This window comes from Poromitra crassiceps, assembly GCF_964638095.1.
Source record: "Poromitra crassiceps genome assembly, chromosome: 23".
NCBI lineage: Eukaryota > Metazoa > Chordata > Actinopteri > Beryciformes > Melamphaidae > Poromitra > Poromitra crassiceps.
Window position 1 is genome coordinate 8923177 of NC_139639.1, and position 15375 is coordinate 8938551.

The window sequence follows — 15375 nt, forward strand, 5'->3', positions numbered from 1 at the left end:
CAGCGCTTAGCCACGCTTGGCTACGCTCCTAGCTAACACACTCAGCTCCTAGCTACACACACAGCTCCTAGCTAACACACCCGTTCACTCGCCCTCGTATCTTCAGACTCACAACACACGCACATTTCCCCGCCGACAAAATGGCCGCCTCCCGCTCAACCAATCCCCAGCGAGCTAGCAACCCCACATGACTCCATGTCGCCTTCAGGTGCGTTCCTCCTGTTCCCAGCGCGTTCACGTGCGGTGGGACACACTCTACAACACTCCCCGCGAACCAAGCCAACCCTCAGACAATCCCATGTTTACTGACAACCCCACATCGCTACAATATGTACACCGTTTCTATACTATTTATTTTGGGGACTTTTAGTTTGTTAACTGTGATTTTGTTATGTGACCCTTGACACTTTGGCGATGTCACTTCCTGTTTTGTTCCGGTCTCGCGGGCTTTTCCTCAGACGGCTATAAGCCTTGCTGAGGACGGAGAGGTAAGGTTTTACAAGTGCTCCCGCGATTAGCATGCTAAAATGCAGTAGGAACATAAGACAGGGACACAAGCTTTCTTGTACAAGTCGTTAATGCTGTTGTTTATTATCACAGAGTTTATTTCACTGTGTGGACGTATGTTTTATTGTGTACAGCTCTGAAGTAATGTGCTAGTTAACGATCTTAAGCTAGGTTTGACTCAGAGCACATCTATGGTTTCTCATGCGGTTCGCTGCTGTCTCCTTTCTCCTTAAAGCTGTCTGAATGAGAGCCAGGTCGAGTTGCTGTACTCATAGTAATCTGTTTGCACACAGGTATGTGAGTTCCCCATGTCATTTTGTGTTGTTCATTTCGATTTTATTTTCATTTACTTGGTGTATATTTGTTTATTCATGTTCCTGTTCACAGTTTAAGTTACTTATAACTTGGGTGGGGGGAAAACATTCTATTGTAAATTGTAACTATACGATCACTGTCATAATGTATGTTGTTTTATTGTTTTATTTGAAGACTAGCTTTACTGACACATGTGTCATAGAGACGGCTATAAGCCTTGCTGAGGAGAGCTGTCTGAATGAGAGCCAGGTTGAGTTGCTGTACTCATATTAATCTGTTTGCACACAGAATAAACCCCATTCCGGCTGGCAAGAAAGCAGTTGTCCGTCTCCATCATTCTTCACGTTACCCAAGACACAACGGAGAGCTTGTAGCAGCCAGAGTGTCAGGCCAGACCGGCTACACGGGCATAGATTTCATTGATAAAAATAGCCTATTTTGTGGTCACATATTGGCAGCTGAGTGGCATATTTCATACAGGACTAATGCTGGAAAGAATATGAAGATTTCAATAACATCATACAGGCCAAAAGCAACACATTGCAGCTGCAAAATTCAGGAGTAGCCTAGGTATGAATTGCATCTGTGTAGGCTATCGCATTAAATTGCTTAGATCGATGTAGTAGGCTATTCTGGCATGTATGACAATGTCCAACCCAACGTCAGCCTCAGCTCCGTTGCACACACTAGTGCACTTAGTGCGCTTTAGGGCTGAAACGATTCCTCGAGTTAACCGAATAAGGTTCAAGGTTCAAGGTTTCTTTATTAGTACCCGAGGGTAAAATAGTTATGCAGACGGGAAGTTCAGCTGTCCAGAAGATAAAAACAAAACATACGAAATCACAAGACATCAAACAAGCATCATTACAATAGAGCACATTAAAATACAGTAAGATCAAAGTGAAACCATGATAAAGTTTCTAAACAGAGTGCTAAAAGACTAAAGTGCTAAAAGACTAAAGTGCTTCTGCACACGCTTGTGCGCGCACACTCGTGCACGCACACACACACACATACATGTAGCTACTCATGAGAATAATTTGATTATAAAATATGATCGAGGCTAAATATATTCGCCTCGACACGGCATTTAGACCATAGACTGTGGGCTCTATCGTCCCACTGGCCTTAAATTAGCACATAGCATCAGTCGTATTAGTGGGCGTGGACCGGCGCAGTCATATTTCCGTAGCGGCGCTACACGCGGTGTTAAGCATTATAACCACGCCTTTTAAGCGTAGAATTATTCACAATGTGCTTATTGGAGAAGTGCGTTAAACGAATCACAATGTCCCTTTCATGTTCCATTCCACGGAGTGATCCAATCCGGTCAGAAAAGCCGACCAAAGCGCTCTGAGCTCCCCCCTCCCTTTTTCATCCCTGTCTGTCACCATATATATTATTCCATATTATTATGCTTCTCAAACCAATCTCACTGCAGTTTAAATGCAGCAAGCATGTAAATACGCTACATTATAGCAAGCAAGATCAAAGTGAAAAGAATGTTCTAAACGCATCATATAGCCTATCCCTGGATGTCATGATGAGATTAGATTGGTGAAAGTTTGGGCAGAATGATATTGTTTTCTCTTGCTACCTTTTCTTCTCCCGCGCTGCACAGGTAGGATGATGCAACAGCCTCTGAATGACAGGGGCTCAAAACTACGGTATAACAACTTTTTTTTCATCGGTCATTGTGCCTGTCTGATGCGCGAGAGAGAGGGAGTCAGAGAGAGAGAGGGGGAGAGAGAGTGAGATGGCAGAGAGCTGCGCGCAATTACGCACAGTAACGCACGGTGGCTCAGTGGTAGAGCTGTCGCCTCGCAGTCAGAAGGTCCTGAGTTCGATTCTCGCCTGGGACACTGTGGGCGCTGTGGTTGTGTTCCCCCCCATATCTTCAGTGCCTACTGCCCAGGTGGGGTATCTCGTCGTAAGGGCCTTTCTGTCTGTGTGGAGTTTGCATGTTCTCCCCGTGCTCCCCCAGGGGGGTTCCTCCGTATATAACCCCCCCCCACTAAAAACATGCAGAAGATCAGATCGTCATCGTCATCCGACCAGTGACGACAACATCCGAAGTCGGTCCCCGGGCGCTGTACGAGAAAGCGACCACTGCTCCTGGCCTGCCCCAGGAGGAAAGGACAAAGCCAGGATGGGTTAAAAATGCAGGGGACAAATTTCACCGGCCACCGTCAGCATGTGTGTGTTGTGGCCCTCCGTGCATGTGTTGTAGTGTGTTGTGTGACAATAAAGACGGGCTGCCGTCTGAAAAATCGTTTAATCGTTTAAAAAAAATCGTTTATAACCGGCGCACTGAATAAGGCCTGGTTTTGAAAAGCGCTAAGCGCTAAATTAACGGCAGGGGGTAAGATAGCGTTAGGCCGGTATTTAAGGCCAAAACGACCATTCTGGCCTATTCTGGCACTGCGCCACGCCTCTTCGGCGTAAAGCGCATTTCGGGGCCTAAAAACATTTTGTTGAAAAAGAAGGAAAACTCCATGGAGTGTGTCTATTGACGAGCATACATGCCTACCAGAGCCGTCGGAGCGGACCCGGGACCCAAGACAAGGTAACTAGTTAACGTTACGTGAATCAATTATGATTGCTAATCAAGATTAAGGCTAGTTGTAATGCTGGCTAGTTGATCAATATGACAGCTAGTTGCTGCATTCACGCAGCGCTTTTTGATGTGGCTTTGTATGATAGAAAGCACAACCTCACATGACGTTAGCGGCTAATGTTAGCTCAACATCATCAGCTGGTTATCAGTGCTGCCTGTGCAACAAGCAAGGCTAGGCATGATTATTTCCAATAACGTTAGATGACGCGGTATAATCCACACACACACACACACACACACACACACACACACACACACACACACACACACACACACACACACACAAGAGTGATGCATTAAGAAATAGATGAGGAAAGTAAAATAATAGTTGGTGTTATAGCCATTCATTTTAGCTTGATTGCAGTGAGAATAGTCAGCCGGTCTAGGGTGTATAAATGTACATTAGCCAGTTGTATATGAACTTACACTATCATTTTAGGCCTAAAAATAAGTATCAATAATAATAATAATTAGATTTATTTTTCAGTAAATCACAGCGTCGTATGGACAGACAGCGTGGCTACAGACGTGTATCTGGGGGATACGTGTGACTTTCTTGGGGAGGAACAGAAATTGAGTCCCATAGCAGGACAACCATGCCACATGATTATTGTATACAGTTGTATGCACTTTAAGAAATACAATTTATGATTTTTCTAAAAAGGAAACCAATGTACGGTAGTTGTTAATTTTAAGAGACATGTCTTATTTCACCTTGTATAATTACTGGTGCTCTTTAATAACGGAAAAATCTGGGCAGTGGTGGCCCAATGGTTAGAGAAGCGAGCTTGTGACCGGAAGGTCGTCGGTTCAAACCCCGGGACCGGCAGGATAAATCTGGGTGGGGAAAGTGAAAAGGCAGCGCTTGCCCCTCCCTCATTACCACCACTGAGGTGCCCTTGAGCAAGGCCCTTAACCCCATCTGCTCCAGTGGAGCTGATCAGTGGCCAGCAGATCAGACTGTGGTTGTACTGGTCAGCTTCCAGGTATGAATGTGTGTGTGAATGTGAACAGGGCACTCCTGAAAAAGAGAGCATTGCTCTCAGTGAGACTCCCCCTGTATAAATAAAGGTTAAAAAAAAAAAAAAAAAAAAAAAGTTCTTATCCGATTACTTGATTAATCGATGGATTAATCGGTAGAATACTCGATTACTAAAATAATCGATAGCTGCAGCCCTAGTGCGCTTTGGAGACGTTTATGTAACCTTTTTACACTGGTGATTTAGTGATAGGCTATTTTCTCCACGCACCATTCAGTTGCAATCGGTGGGGTCAAACGTAACTACTTGGGAACAAATAAAAATTAATAAATATATTCTAATAAATATAATAATAAATAAATAATAAATAAAACATATTCCAAAGTGGTAAGTAGGCTTAATTTAATTATGTACAACAAGTGCAAGCCTTCAGTCCTCGATTAATTCAACAGGATATGTTAATGGTTTTTTCTTTTGTGATTTTCATTTGACTGCAATTCATTTTTCATATGGGGATCCTATATGAATGGTGACATGCTGTTTCCAGAGAGCTGATTGGTAAGAAGGTGGGTCTTTCATGGGTTTTGATCTTATCCTCTGAACTTAATCTGCTACAAAGCAGGTTAGCTCTGAAGCATAAGTTACCATGGTGATCTATCTTGGTAAGAAGTGAACTAGCGTCGTAGCACGGCAAACCCAGGGTTAAACCTGAAGTTAACTCGCTAAGCCACTAATCTTGCTTCGTGGTATAGGCCTCAGATCATCCAAACTCAGCACATATTTTCAACAGGTTGACATCAGGCTAAAAGCCCCGCATGCATCGCCTATTGTTTCCAATGCATCGATTTCCCCCCGAGTTTCAGGCACCCTGCCGCTGACTTTCTCCTCCTCCATATAGTTGGTTTGATCACTGCAGTGTTTCTAACAGGCTCACATCACACACTGTTGGCTTTCTGACTTGGTTTGTGGTTATTTTGATTCATCAAAACATTCAAAAGTCTTAGTACCAACACTTGCCTAGCCTGTATTCCACTACTGTACTGTACTCTACTGTACTCTACTGTAGTGTACTCTACCTTACTGTATTCTACTGTACTCTACTTTACTCTACTGTACTGTACTACTGTACTCTACTGTACTGTACTCTACATTACTGTACTCTACTTTACTCTACTGTACTCTGTACTGCACTGTACTGTGCTGTACTGTACTGTACTGTACTACTGTACTCTACTGTACTCTACTGTACTGTACTGTACTGTACTGTGCTGTACTGTACTGTGCTGTACTGTACTGTACTGTACTGTACTGTGCTGTACTGTACTGTACTGTACTGTGCTGTACTGTACTGTGCTGTACTGTACTGTACTGTACTGTACTGTACTCTACTGTACAGTATATTAGAGTACTGTACTGTGCTGTACTGTACTGTGCTGTACTGTACTGTACAGCCATCCCCGTAACGTCATGCACTGACGCAAATAAAGATGGTGGTGCACTAGGCTACAAATATAGCACAAAGGCTTTTTTTTAAAGAATTCTTTTCAACAATGGCTTACTTTTATGATGTTATTTTTTTATTGTAGTACATCTTTCTAATGTAATACGCAAAGATCTGTGTAGGTCTCTATTTTCATTGTTTTAGGTCCTCTTTAATATTCCTCCTCTTCTCAGTGTGACAGAGAAAATGTGTGTGACTCTCAGCCTTCTAGCAGATGTTGGGCCCTATCTTGTTACAGGCGATATCCCCTATTTGTGCTTGCGCACCTGTTTGCGTGCCTTAACGATAGCAGACTGACCGCCTTGCGCAAGTGTCCAGGTGTTATGCCGAGTTTTGCACCCCCGCCCGGCAGCAGCTAAACGCTGTCCCCACCTCACTGGAGCATATTGTAATGATTTATACAGAAATGTAACTGCTTAAAAGCTTGTGATATAATTGTCTGGGTAGATGTGACCTCCCTGTTTTCTAAATTAAAACAGCCCCGAAATATGGTGCGGATGCAATTCTCGGCGGGGATGCGGAAACGTTCACTTCACCTGCCGCAAGCGCAAATTAGAGTCGTGCCAAATCATCTGCGCCCCCAAAAAGCCAGCGCAAATGAGATTTGGGCGGTCGTAAGCACCAGAATTATTCACAGGTGTGGCCAGGCAATGCCTGGGCGTTACATCAAACAAACAAATCAGATTCCCGTCTCGCAATCGATGTGTGAGGCATACAATATGCTGTAATTCTCTCCATGCGTAATAGAGTGGACTCACTTGTGCCAAGGACAGAGAGAGATGGAGAGAGCTTATTGATAGATTGTCTGTGGTGCCAACGACCCGCTAGTTATGGGATAGGTGAAGGTGAATAGCCTATGTCCATTGTCCAACAAGTTTTCTCAATTAATTTCCCTCTTTGCGATGTGATAAAAGTTTCTCAGTGAGTTAAAGTTGATTGCCTCACTGAATTATCTGCTAATACCCAATTTTAGCAGCAGAATCTGATGTCCTGGCGTGACAAGGCTGTGCGTAATGACATATCCAAAAGGAATTTTACTCTGCACTGCGCTGTGCAGCACGGAGATTATGGTATGTAAGAGGTGCTTTAAAGCCCTTAGCGCAAAGTGATTGCGCGCTGCTGACGATAGGATAATACCATCTATCCCCACATTTTTGCGCTGAAACGCCTGGTTTGGCATGTGGCACGCCTATGTCCAGTACAATTACCAGAGGCATGTATTGTGCACGCCCCCAATTTGCATTGCGCACGGCGTTAAACGAGTGCAAACGCTAAATTACAGCTTTTGTGAAGATAGGGCCCGTTGCCTCTCCATACCTGAGAGAGGCCAGGCTCCAGTGTGGATCCTTCAGTCCAGCAGACAGGGTCACTCCTGAGGCTCCTGGATGATTGTAGCTCAGGTCCAGCTCTTTCAGATGGGAGGGGTTGGAGCTCAGAGCTGAGGCCAGAGAAGCACAGCCTTCCTCTGTGAGTAGACAACCTGAGAGCCTGCACACACACACACACACACACACACACACACACACACACACACACACACACACACACACACACACACACACACACACACACACACAGGTAATTACATATAATACAATTGAATTACTTAACAGGATTTTTTTACATGAACCATATTGTGATATACATTGGTATCGAAACTGACCTCTGTGCATATTGTGATATTGATTTAAACCGTATTGCCGAGCCACAGTATACCTGGGTTGTTCTGCTCTCTCTTCTCCCCCTCCCCCCCCCCCCTGTTCTTGCCCTTCTCTCTCCCCCCCCCCCCCCATTCTCTCGCCTCCCCGTCTCTCCCTCTCTAAGATTGTTCAATCCTGTTCATTGATAGTGCTTAGCTAGACTTTCAGTTAGACACATTCTCTGTAAATCCCTCTGAGACATGCTTGTGAATTAGGGCTAAATAAATAAACTTTTTTCTAATACTTTTTATTGTCATCCTGTATTTTCGTACATCTTTGCCCATATTATCTTGTAGTGATGGCAATTTTTCTTTTTTGTATATATAATAGAGACATGACAGATACGTATAAACATACATACAGATTAGATGACCTGGGTGTGTGCTTCACCCAGTGATACTTAACGCAACCTACAAATACAGATACAAAATATCTGTGAGAGGGGAAAGAATTTAATAAAATAAGAAAAGAAAAGTACAGAGCCTTACTCAAAGTAAGGTAGTGCTCCCCTACGTGACTGTCAGCATTAATATAGGGAACATCAATTCAGTAGCTTCAGGTCATTATTGTTATTATTGCATCTGGTTGCATTGAGAGAGATTACTTCACCACCTGTTAGTGGTTTAACCAGTTAGACCATCTATCTTCAAATCAGATTCCCCCGAATCTTATAAGTTAAGTACTTTATCTGATATATTTGTTGAACCGTTTCTCTCCATTTGTCTATCAGAGGGCTTGTTTTTGAAGCCAGCTTCTTGTTATTTGTTTCAGAGCTGTTATGCGCAGTATCGTTAATAAATATTTGTCGTTTTTATTTTGTATTTCTTCCACCGTTCTGCCCAGCAGCACAAAGTCTGTATTCAGATGGATGGCAATATTGTTCCAAAACCGTTGTAATACTGGGCAGAACCAAAAAATGTGACCGAAATTGGCATAAGATTGAAGATTCACCACACTCCCTCCAGCAGTTTGGCAAAATGTTACCATTATATTTAGCTTGTTGTACTGGTGTTATAAAGTACCGTGATTGTATTTTCCATGCATACTCTCTCCAGTAGGGAGAGGGTGTAGTTGTGTGTACATTCAGATTAATTTCCTTCCAAATGTCCTCCGATATGTTTGTAACAAAAGTTGAATAATATTCATGGCTAAAGATGGCAGGGCAGACTGGACAGTTCTCTGGTTCTCTGGGGGGGGGGGGGGGGGGGGGGGGGCGGGACTGTTGTGCAAGATGGATGACTACTGTGGATGAACACTTATTTTTATTAGTACATTGTGAATTAAATATTATATTAATGATGATAGGTTAATAATTTCGTACTGCAAAAAATTCCATAGTGGTAATTTTTTTAGGGACCCTGTCAGTCAAGGGCCTTCACGTTTTCCTCTCTATTACCGCACCCCTGGTTCCAGGACGAGGCATGCGGCGCATCGCAGTAAATACAATATTCCTGGAATGTGAGTTTAACAAACCAGTTACATGTCCTCTGCATTCTACATCAGATGAAGACATTACTGTTTGTTTTATTTTGTATGTTACATACTTATTGGCCAAGTTATGTTTGTTATGTTTATGGGCTAGGAAGTCTGCCAGGGTACAAGGGTGTATAGGCGGCCATCTTGCCTGCAGAGTTTTCAAATCAAGTAGAATATTGTTTTGCCAGAAATCTGGGGGTTTAGTCCTGCTTTAAGTAAATCCTTAGCCAGAACTATTATGGCAGAACCAAAGTTACTTCCGTGTTTGCCTGAGGCGCATGCCGTCATCACTTGCTGGTATGTATTTACTTCAAAAATGCCCGTTTCCCGTAATGTTGGATTTATTTCATTGCCTGGTGAGTAGCCTACACGAGTCATAACATGTACATGTGAGTGTTTCTGCTGCTGTTCAAATGTGTATTTCTGGTGACTGAATGAGGGGTAGGCAGCTGTACCGTATACTACCATTGTAGTGCTAAACTCACTAGCAGGAGGGTGAAACACACTTTCTAATGGATCTACATTCAGTTTTACTATCAGGAATATGGCAAATAGGCGAATCTCTCAAAATGTTGGCGTATCCCTTTAACAGCTAATACCAGCATCAGGTTTGTGTTTTCAGTTCAGTTCTGGACTCAGTTCAACATAATCTGACAAGTCCTTTACTTCAGGTTTCACCAACAGGCAGTGAGCATAAAAATAAATAACTATCTCACAGGGCTTTCACACTGGCAGGGCTCCGTGCCGGTTCCGGTTCCCGAACCCAAATTTGAACCAGCCGGCGCGTTCAGACCGAAAAAATAATTGGTTCGGAACTTGAAAAGTTGGTTCTCAGCGGAACCAAAAAATAGTTGGTCATCAGTGGGCGTGTCTCATTCTAGGCTGTGAAAACGAGCAGGAAGGAGAAGAAGGCAGTGACAACATGGAGAAAAATAATTTGCAGTGGTCTCCTGAGGAAACCAAATGTTTAGTGGCGATTTGGGCATCTACCGAATCTCAAGAAAATCTAGAAATCAGTACAAGAAAGAGCAAGTCATATGACGAACTTGCGGAAGAGATGGCCAAGGCTGGGTTCGAACGCCAGACCAAATAATTAATAAACTTAAAAAACTGAAGAAGGACTACCGAATAATGTCCTCCCACTTTGGTTCCGCTTAAACTGGTGTGAACGCGGGCTGGTTCGCCAGAAAGCACCAAGGTTCTGAGACTCCAGAACGGAACCAGAGCCAGAACCAGAACCAGAACCGTGTCTGTCTGAAAGCGGTATCAGAGGAGAGAAAGTGGAGCTGAATGTTGGTTTTTTAGCTGGTTTCAAAGACCACAGCAGGAAAATGCGAAAACCGATATTTTCTCTGACATTAATGTGCATGCGAAACATAATTTAGATGGTCTGTTGAACAGTAACAGTTATATTGACCTGAGAGTCTCCAGTCTACAGTGAGGACTCCGCAGTCCAGCTGAGAGCAGCTTCACGCCTGCATCTTGTAAGTCGTTGTTATTCAGGTCCAGCTCTGTCAGACTAGAGGACTGGGAGCTGAGAACTGAGGCCAGAGCTTCACAGCTTTTCTCTGACAGCTGGCAGACACTCAGCCTGAAGGACAAGAAGACATGTGGAAATGTTATTCTGTTATATTTAATGTCAGCATTGTATTATTTCTACTGGCAGACTGTATTAATGAGGTTAACTGACCCTTATATTTAAAGCCCCCCTCCAGTCAGTTTTTCCTACCTGTATAACTGTTTGTGTTCTATGAAAAATGCTGTATAAACACATGTCATCATTTGTGCCAAATAACTTACATTGATAAGAACCGAATGTTAATAACTTGTTCTACTCATTATGCTAATGCAGCATACTGTATGACTGCAGCGCTGTTCTGTCTTTGTCTGTTCTGTCTTTGCTCAACTCTTTGTCTGTGCCCAGAATGGAAATACCAGAAACCGTTATGCTGTCATGACAGTCTCTGAAAAACTTGAGTTTAGAGCCACAATATTGTTATAACGTCAACGACTAGACAACAGATATCAAAGCTGGTGGGCTTTATGGAAAGAGAGTGACTCAAACTGGTTAACAAGTCATTCACTGGCATTTTATGCCCACATAACTAACATAGCTAACAGCTAGCTACCGCCAGAGGCTAATGCTAGCTATTTACTGTATAGGCCTACTGTAGCCTACTGTATTATCTGTCTATCATGTGTCAGTCATCAGACCACTATGATAGAATGATATAATAACTGATGACATGATAAGATATATGATATGAAATGCTATTATAATAAATAAATAAATAAATACATTGGCTAACAGTGTGGCTAATTAACAGACCAAGGGCCCTATCTTCCCAAAAGCGGTAATTTAGCGTTTGTGCTCGTTTAACGCCATGCGCAATGCAAATTGGGGGCGGGCACAAGCGCATGCCTGTTATAATTGTACTGGGCATAGGCGTGCCACATGCCAAAGCAGGCGTTTCAGCGCTAAAATGTGGGCATAGATGGCATTATCCTATCGTCAGTAGCAAATGTAAACCTGCAGAGCAACCTTTGCAGATTCAGGAATCCTGTTTTGAGAGAACAGACCATAATTTGGAGAAATGTGTCAAATCAGCTGAGAAAAACCGTAAACTGATTTTACCTGAGAATCTCCAGTCTGAAGTCTGGACTCTCTAGTCCAGCAGAGATCAGTTTCACTCCCGAATCTTGTAAGTTGTTGTTACTCAGGTCCAGCTTTCTCAGACGCGATGGGGTGCACTTCAAAGCTGAGACCAGGCCTTCACAGTCAGATTCTGACAACCTGCATCCACTCAGGTCCAGCTCTCTCAGATGGGATGGGTTGGGCTTTAGAGCTGAGACCAGGACTTCAAAGTACACCTCTGACAAGTTGCACCCCCCCAATCTGAATAAAGAATAAAACAAATAGCTACAGGTATAAGATAAAATATCCCTGAAAGCTTTCAACAATCCAGTGTTTCATAATCCAGTGGACTTCAGCATGTTGTCGGTGTGGATCAGCAGCATGTCAGCCTTATAGAGTCTTTCCATCTGAAAGCAGACTGGCTGTCACAAGGTTCAGTTAAGTTTCAGAATCCAATGTTATATGGACAATATTTTCAGATGGCAGTTTCTCTGGAAATAATTGTGGTAAAAAGCAGAATTTGAGTTGGATGGAGAACTTGATCCTGACTTAACAATAACTTGATCCTAAATTAACCTCAACCTGTCCCTAAATTAACCCTTGCTAGGCTGGAGGTAGACATTTATTTAACAAGCTACACAAACTAACATTTTGGGTCTAACTAGCACCGTAACACTTAAAGCCCCCTCCAGTCAGTTTTTCATACCTGTGTACACCATTGATGTTCTATGAAAACATACAGTGCGTGCTGTGATAACACACATCATCATTTGAGCCAAAGATCATATATTGATAAGAACCGAAGGCTTATACCTTGTTCTACTGCAACATCATGGCTGTAGCGCTCTTGTCCATAAAGGATAAGAGCATCGCTCGTGCCTTCAATATACAATCCAGGCAGTAGACCGGAAACAGTATTGCTGCCTCTACCTCTGCAAAATGTCCATCCAGAGGCCACAATATTGTTATAAATATCAACAACCAGCCAATATATATCAAAGTTGGTGGGCTTTATGGAAAGAGTGTGACTCAAACTGCTTGACAGTTATATCAAACTGGTCATTCAGTGGCATTTTACTGCCATGTAACTAACATAACTCACAAGCTAACAGCTAGCTAATGTCAGAGGTTAACGCCAGCTATTCCCTGTAACTCATACAGTAATTATTATTATCTGAATATCATATGTCAGTCGTCAGACAACCATAATGTCTGGCGTTATCACCTGTTTTGACCAACAGCTTATTTTTAGGACTTTGAGCCCAGAATAAGGTTATATGTCAACAAAATAGACTTGCAAACACTGTGGCTCATTAACACGTTCACTGCCATTGACGAGATATCTCGGCTTACAGAATCCAACGGTTCACTGCCAATGACGAGATATCTCGGCTTAAATTTTTTTTTTTTTTTTTTGACGGTGGGACGTGGATCAACGCTCCCCACGTCTCCTATAAAAATATTGGAGACAGCGAACGTGTACAACCCATTCCACGGACCCACTAAGTGGCGACAGTGCTCTCCACACTAGAAAAAGCAGAGCCAAAACTGTAGGGGAACGCGCGAGGAAACTATTCTCTACTGTAAAATGGATTGGCGAAAACGCTTTCACTTTCGCGCATTATCGCGCTGGGAGCTGGCGGTGGGGGATTCCAAAAATAGACTGGGTGGAAAACACACTTTGAAACACGCAGCATAAAGCCTAGAATCGCACAAAGCTTCATCAAAGCTCTCAAACCCAAGAAACGAGTGAGCCCTATCCACACTCGCTGCCAGGGAGGGAGGCTGCTCAAACTCGCAGCAGCAGCAGCAGCAGCAGAACACTCGCTTGTGACAAACGCTGCTGAAAGCCACCAGACACGCCCACGGAGGGAGGAGTTTGAAGGAGAGGGCGTTCAGAACTATATTGTTTAGATGTCTGATCTCTCACTGATGCCAAAAATAAATGGTTAAAGTGACTGTTCTGCCTGTTTGATTGAATTTCACAAAACTGCGATTATCTCAGCTTTCAGTCTCAGATGCTGAAACCATGCTGTACTCAACGGCTAATATCTACATAACTACTAACTCTACAAACTAACTATTTTAGACAGAGAAAGCACACATTCTATTAGTACTTTTGTGAACTTTGTGTTCACAAAGTCCAAGCAGAAAATAATCCTCGGCTCTTGTAAAATGAGCCAGAATCCTCAAAAAAAACCTCTGGCAGAACCTACCTACAGTAAAAAAAAAAGGCTGGCAGTGAATGTGTTAAGAGACCAGGGAAAACACAGCTACACATGAAATATCTTAAAGATGACAAAATACACTGGAGGGGGGCTTTAAACTTAAAGATCATCACTGACCCATCTCACCCTGGGCATGATCTGTCTAAACTCCTTCCCTCTCGCAGGCGCTACAGAGCACTGTACGCCAAAACTACCAGACACAAAAACAGCTTCTACCCACAGGCCATTACACTTAACACTTAAATCAGCCACTTCACTTGAACACTTAGTTTACCCTTACTGTGAACTAACTTACTGTTCCTGTCTTAAATTACTGTGCACACATTCATGATCTAAGCTCTTCTGTAGCTGTTCCCCCTTTGGCAGGCAAATGAAACGTATATAGAGATTGTTCATTATGGCAGATGTGACTTCACACACACGGTAGCCCACAGTAGACAGTCCAACACCAAACACGCAGCTATACTATCTATACTATCTATACTCGCTCGGTGTGGCAAACCACCAAAGCACAACGGCCAGTCTCAAATGTGCTTCTAGTGGTTTTCGCCATCGTGTAATCTTGCGTGTTAGTGCAGGTTCCACCAGACTCAGCACATACTCTAACGTAGACCAGGACATGGAAAATTGAAAATTGACACTTCCATTCCACCTCATCAAAGTTCTTAACTCATTGAGTGCCAAGGACGAGTATGTTCGTCAATTCGTTTAGTAACGTAGAGTGCCAAGGACGAGTATGTTCGTCAATTGCGTTTTTTGACGGTGGGACGTGGATCAAAGCCAGATCCATCTCCTGTGAAAGTATGGTGGATGTTGAATGTGTAAAAGCTATTTTAGGGACCCATTAGGTGGCGACAGTGCTCTCCAGATTAGAGAAAGGCGAGGAAAAAAGAGAAGAAGTCATGGGAAACGGAAATCGCATCGATATGCATGAAGCATAACGTTAGCTGTGCCTGTGAACAGCAGTCAATCTGCTGCCACAATTGAGCCCCTCCGTCTCCGCTGCGATAGCCCCTCCATATGATTTAGTTGCCGACACCAGCGTCTTTCTGAAAAGTTACATTATTCTCAGCTGGGAGCCGGCGACACGCTGTGAAAAAGCGGGATGCAGCGCACTTTTCAGTGCAGAGCAAACGCAGAGCAAATGCAGCAGAGCCACCGGAGACACTCCCACGGAGGAGGAGGAGGTGGGTGGGGCACGCAGGGCAGCATACAACCATTGACAGTAAACACAGACCCAGACAGCAGGCTCGATGCACAGAGACAGGCAAACAAGCTAGAATATCTGATGCCCACCAGCAGTAAATCAAGACCAGCAAGAAGGTGTAGGGTCTGCGCACGCAGGGGCCAGCGCTGCTGGTTGCAGCTAAAAAATATTTGGCCAAACAAAATTCCTTTGTTTTCACTGTTTTATTG

General features: G+C 43.5%; 1 protein-coding gene across 1 annotated transcript in view; it reads right to left on the minus strand.

Annotated features, from left to right (window-relative positions):
- LOC310796691 (uncharacterized protein) overlaps positions 1 to 15375 on the minus strand; it is a gene marked incomplete at both ends in the record, with an annotated part of 58498 nt that overhangs the window by 37891 nt on the left and 5232 nt on the right. Inside the window, 2 exons of the mRNA XM_083658936.1 lie at positions 10533 to 10687; positions 11732 to 11992. Coding sequence (XP_083515062.1) covers positions 10533 to 10687; positions 11732 to 11992 — 416 coding nt within the window. The remainder of the gene's footprint in view (positions 1 to 10532; positions 10688 to 11731; positions 11993 to 15375) is intronic.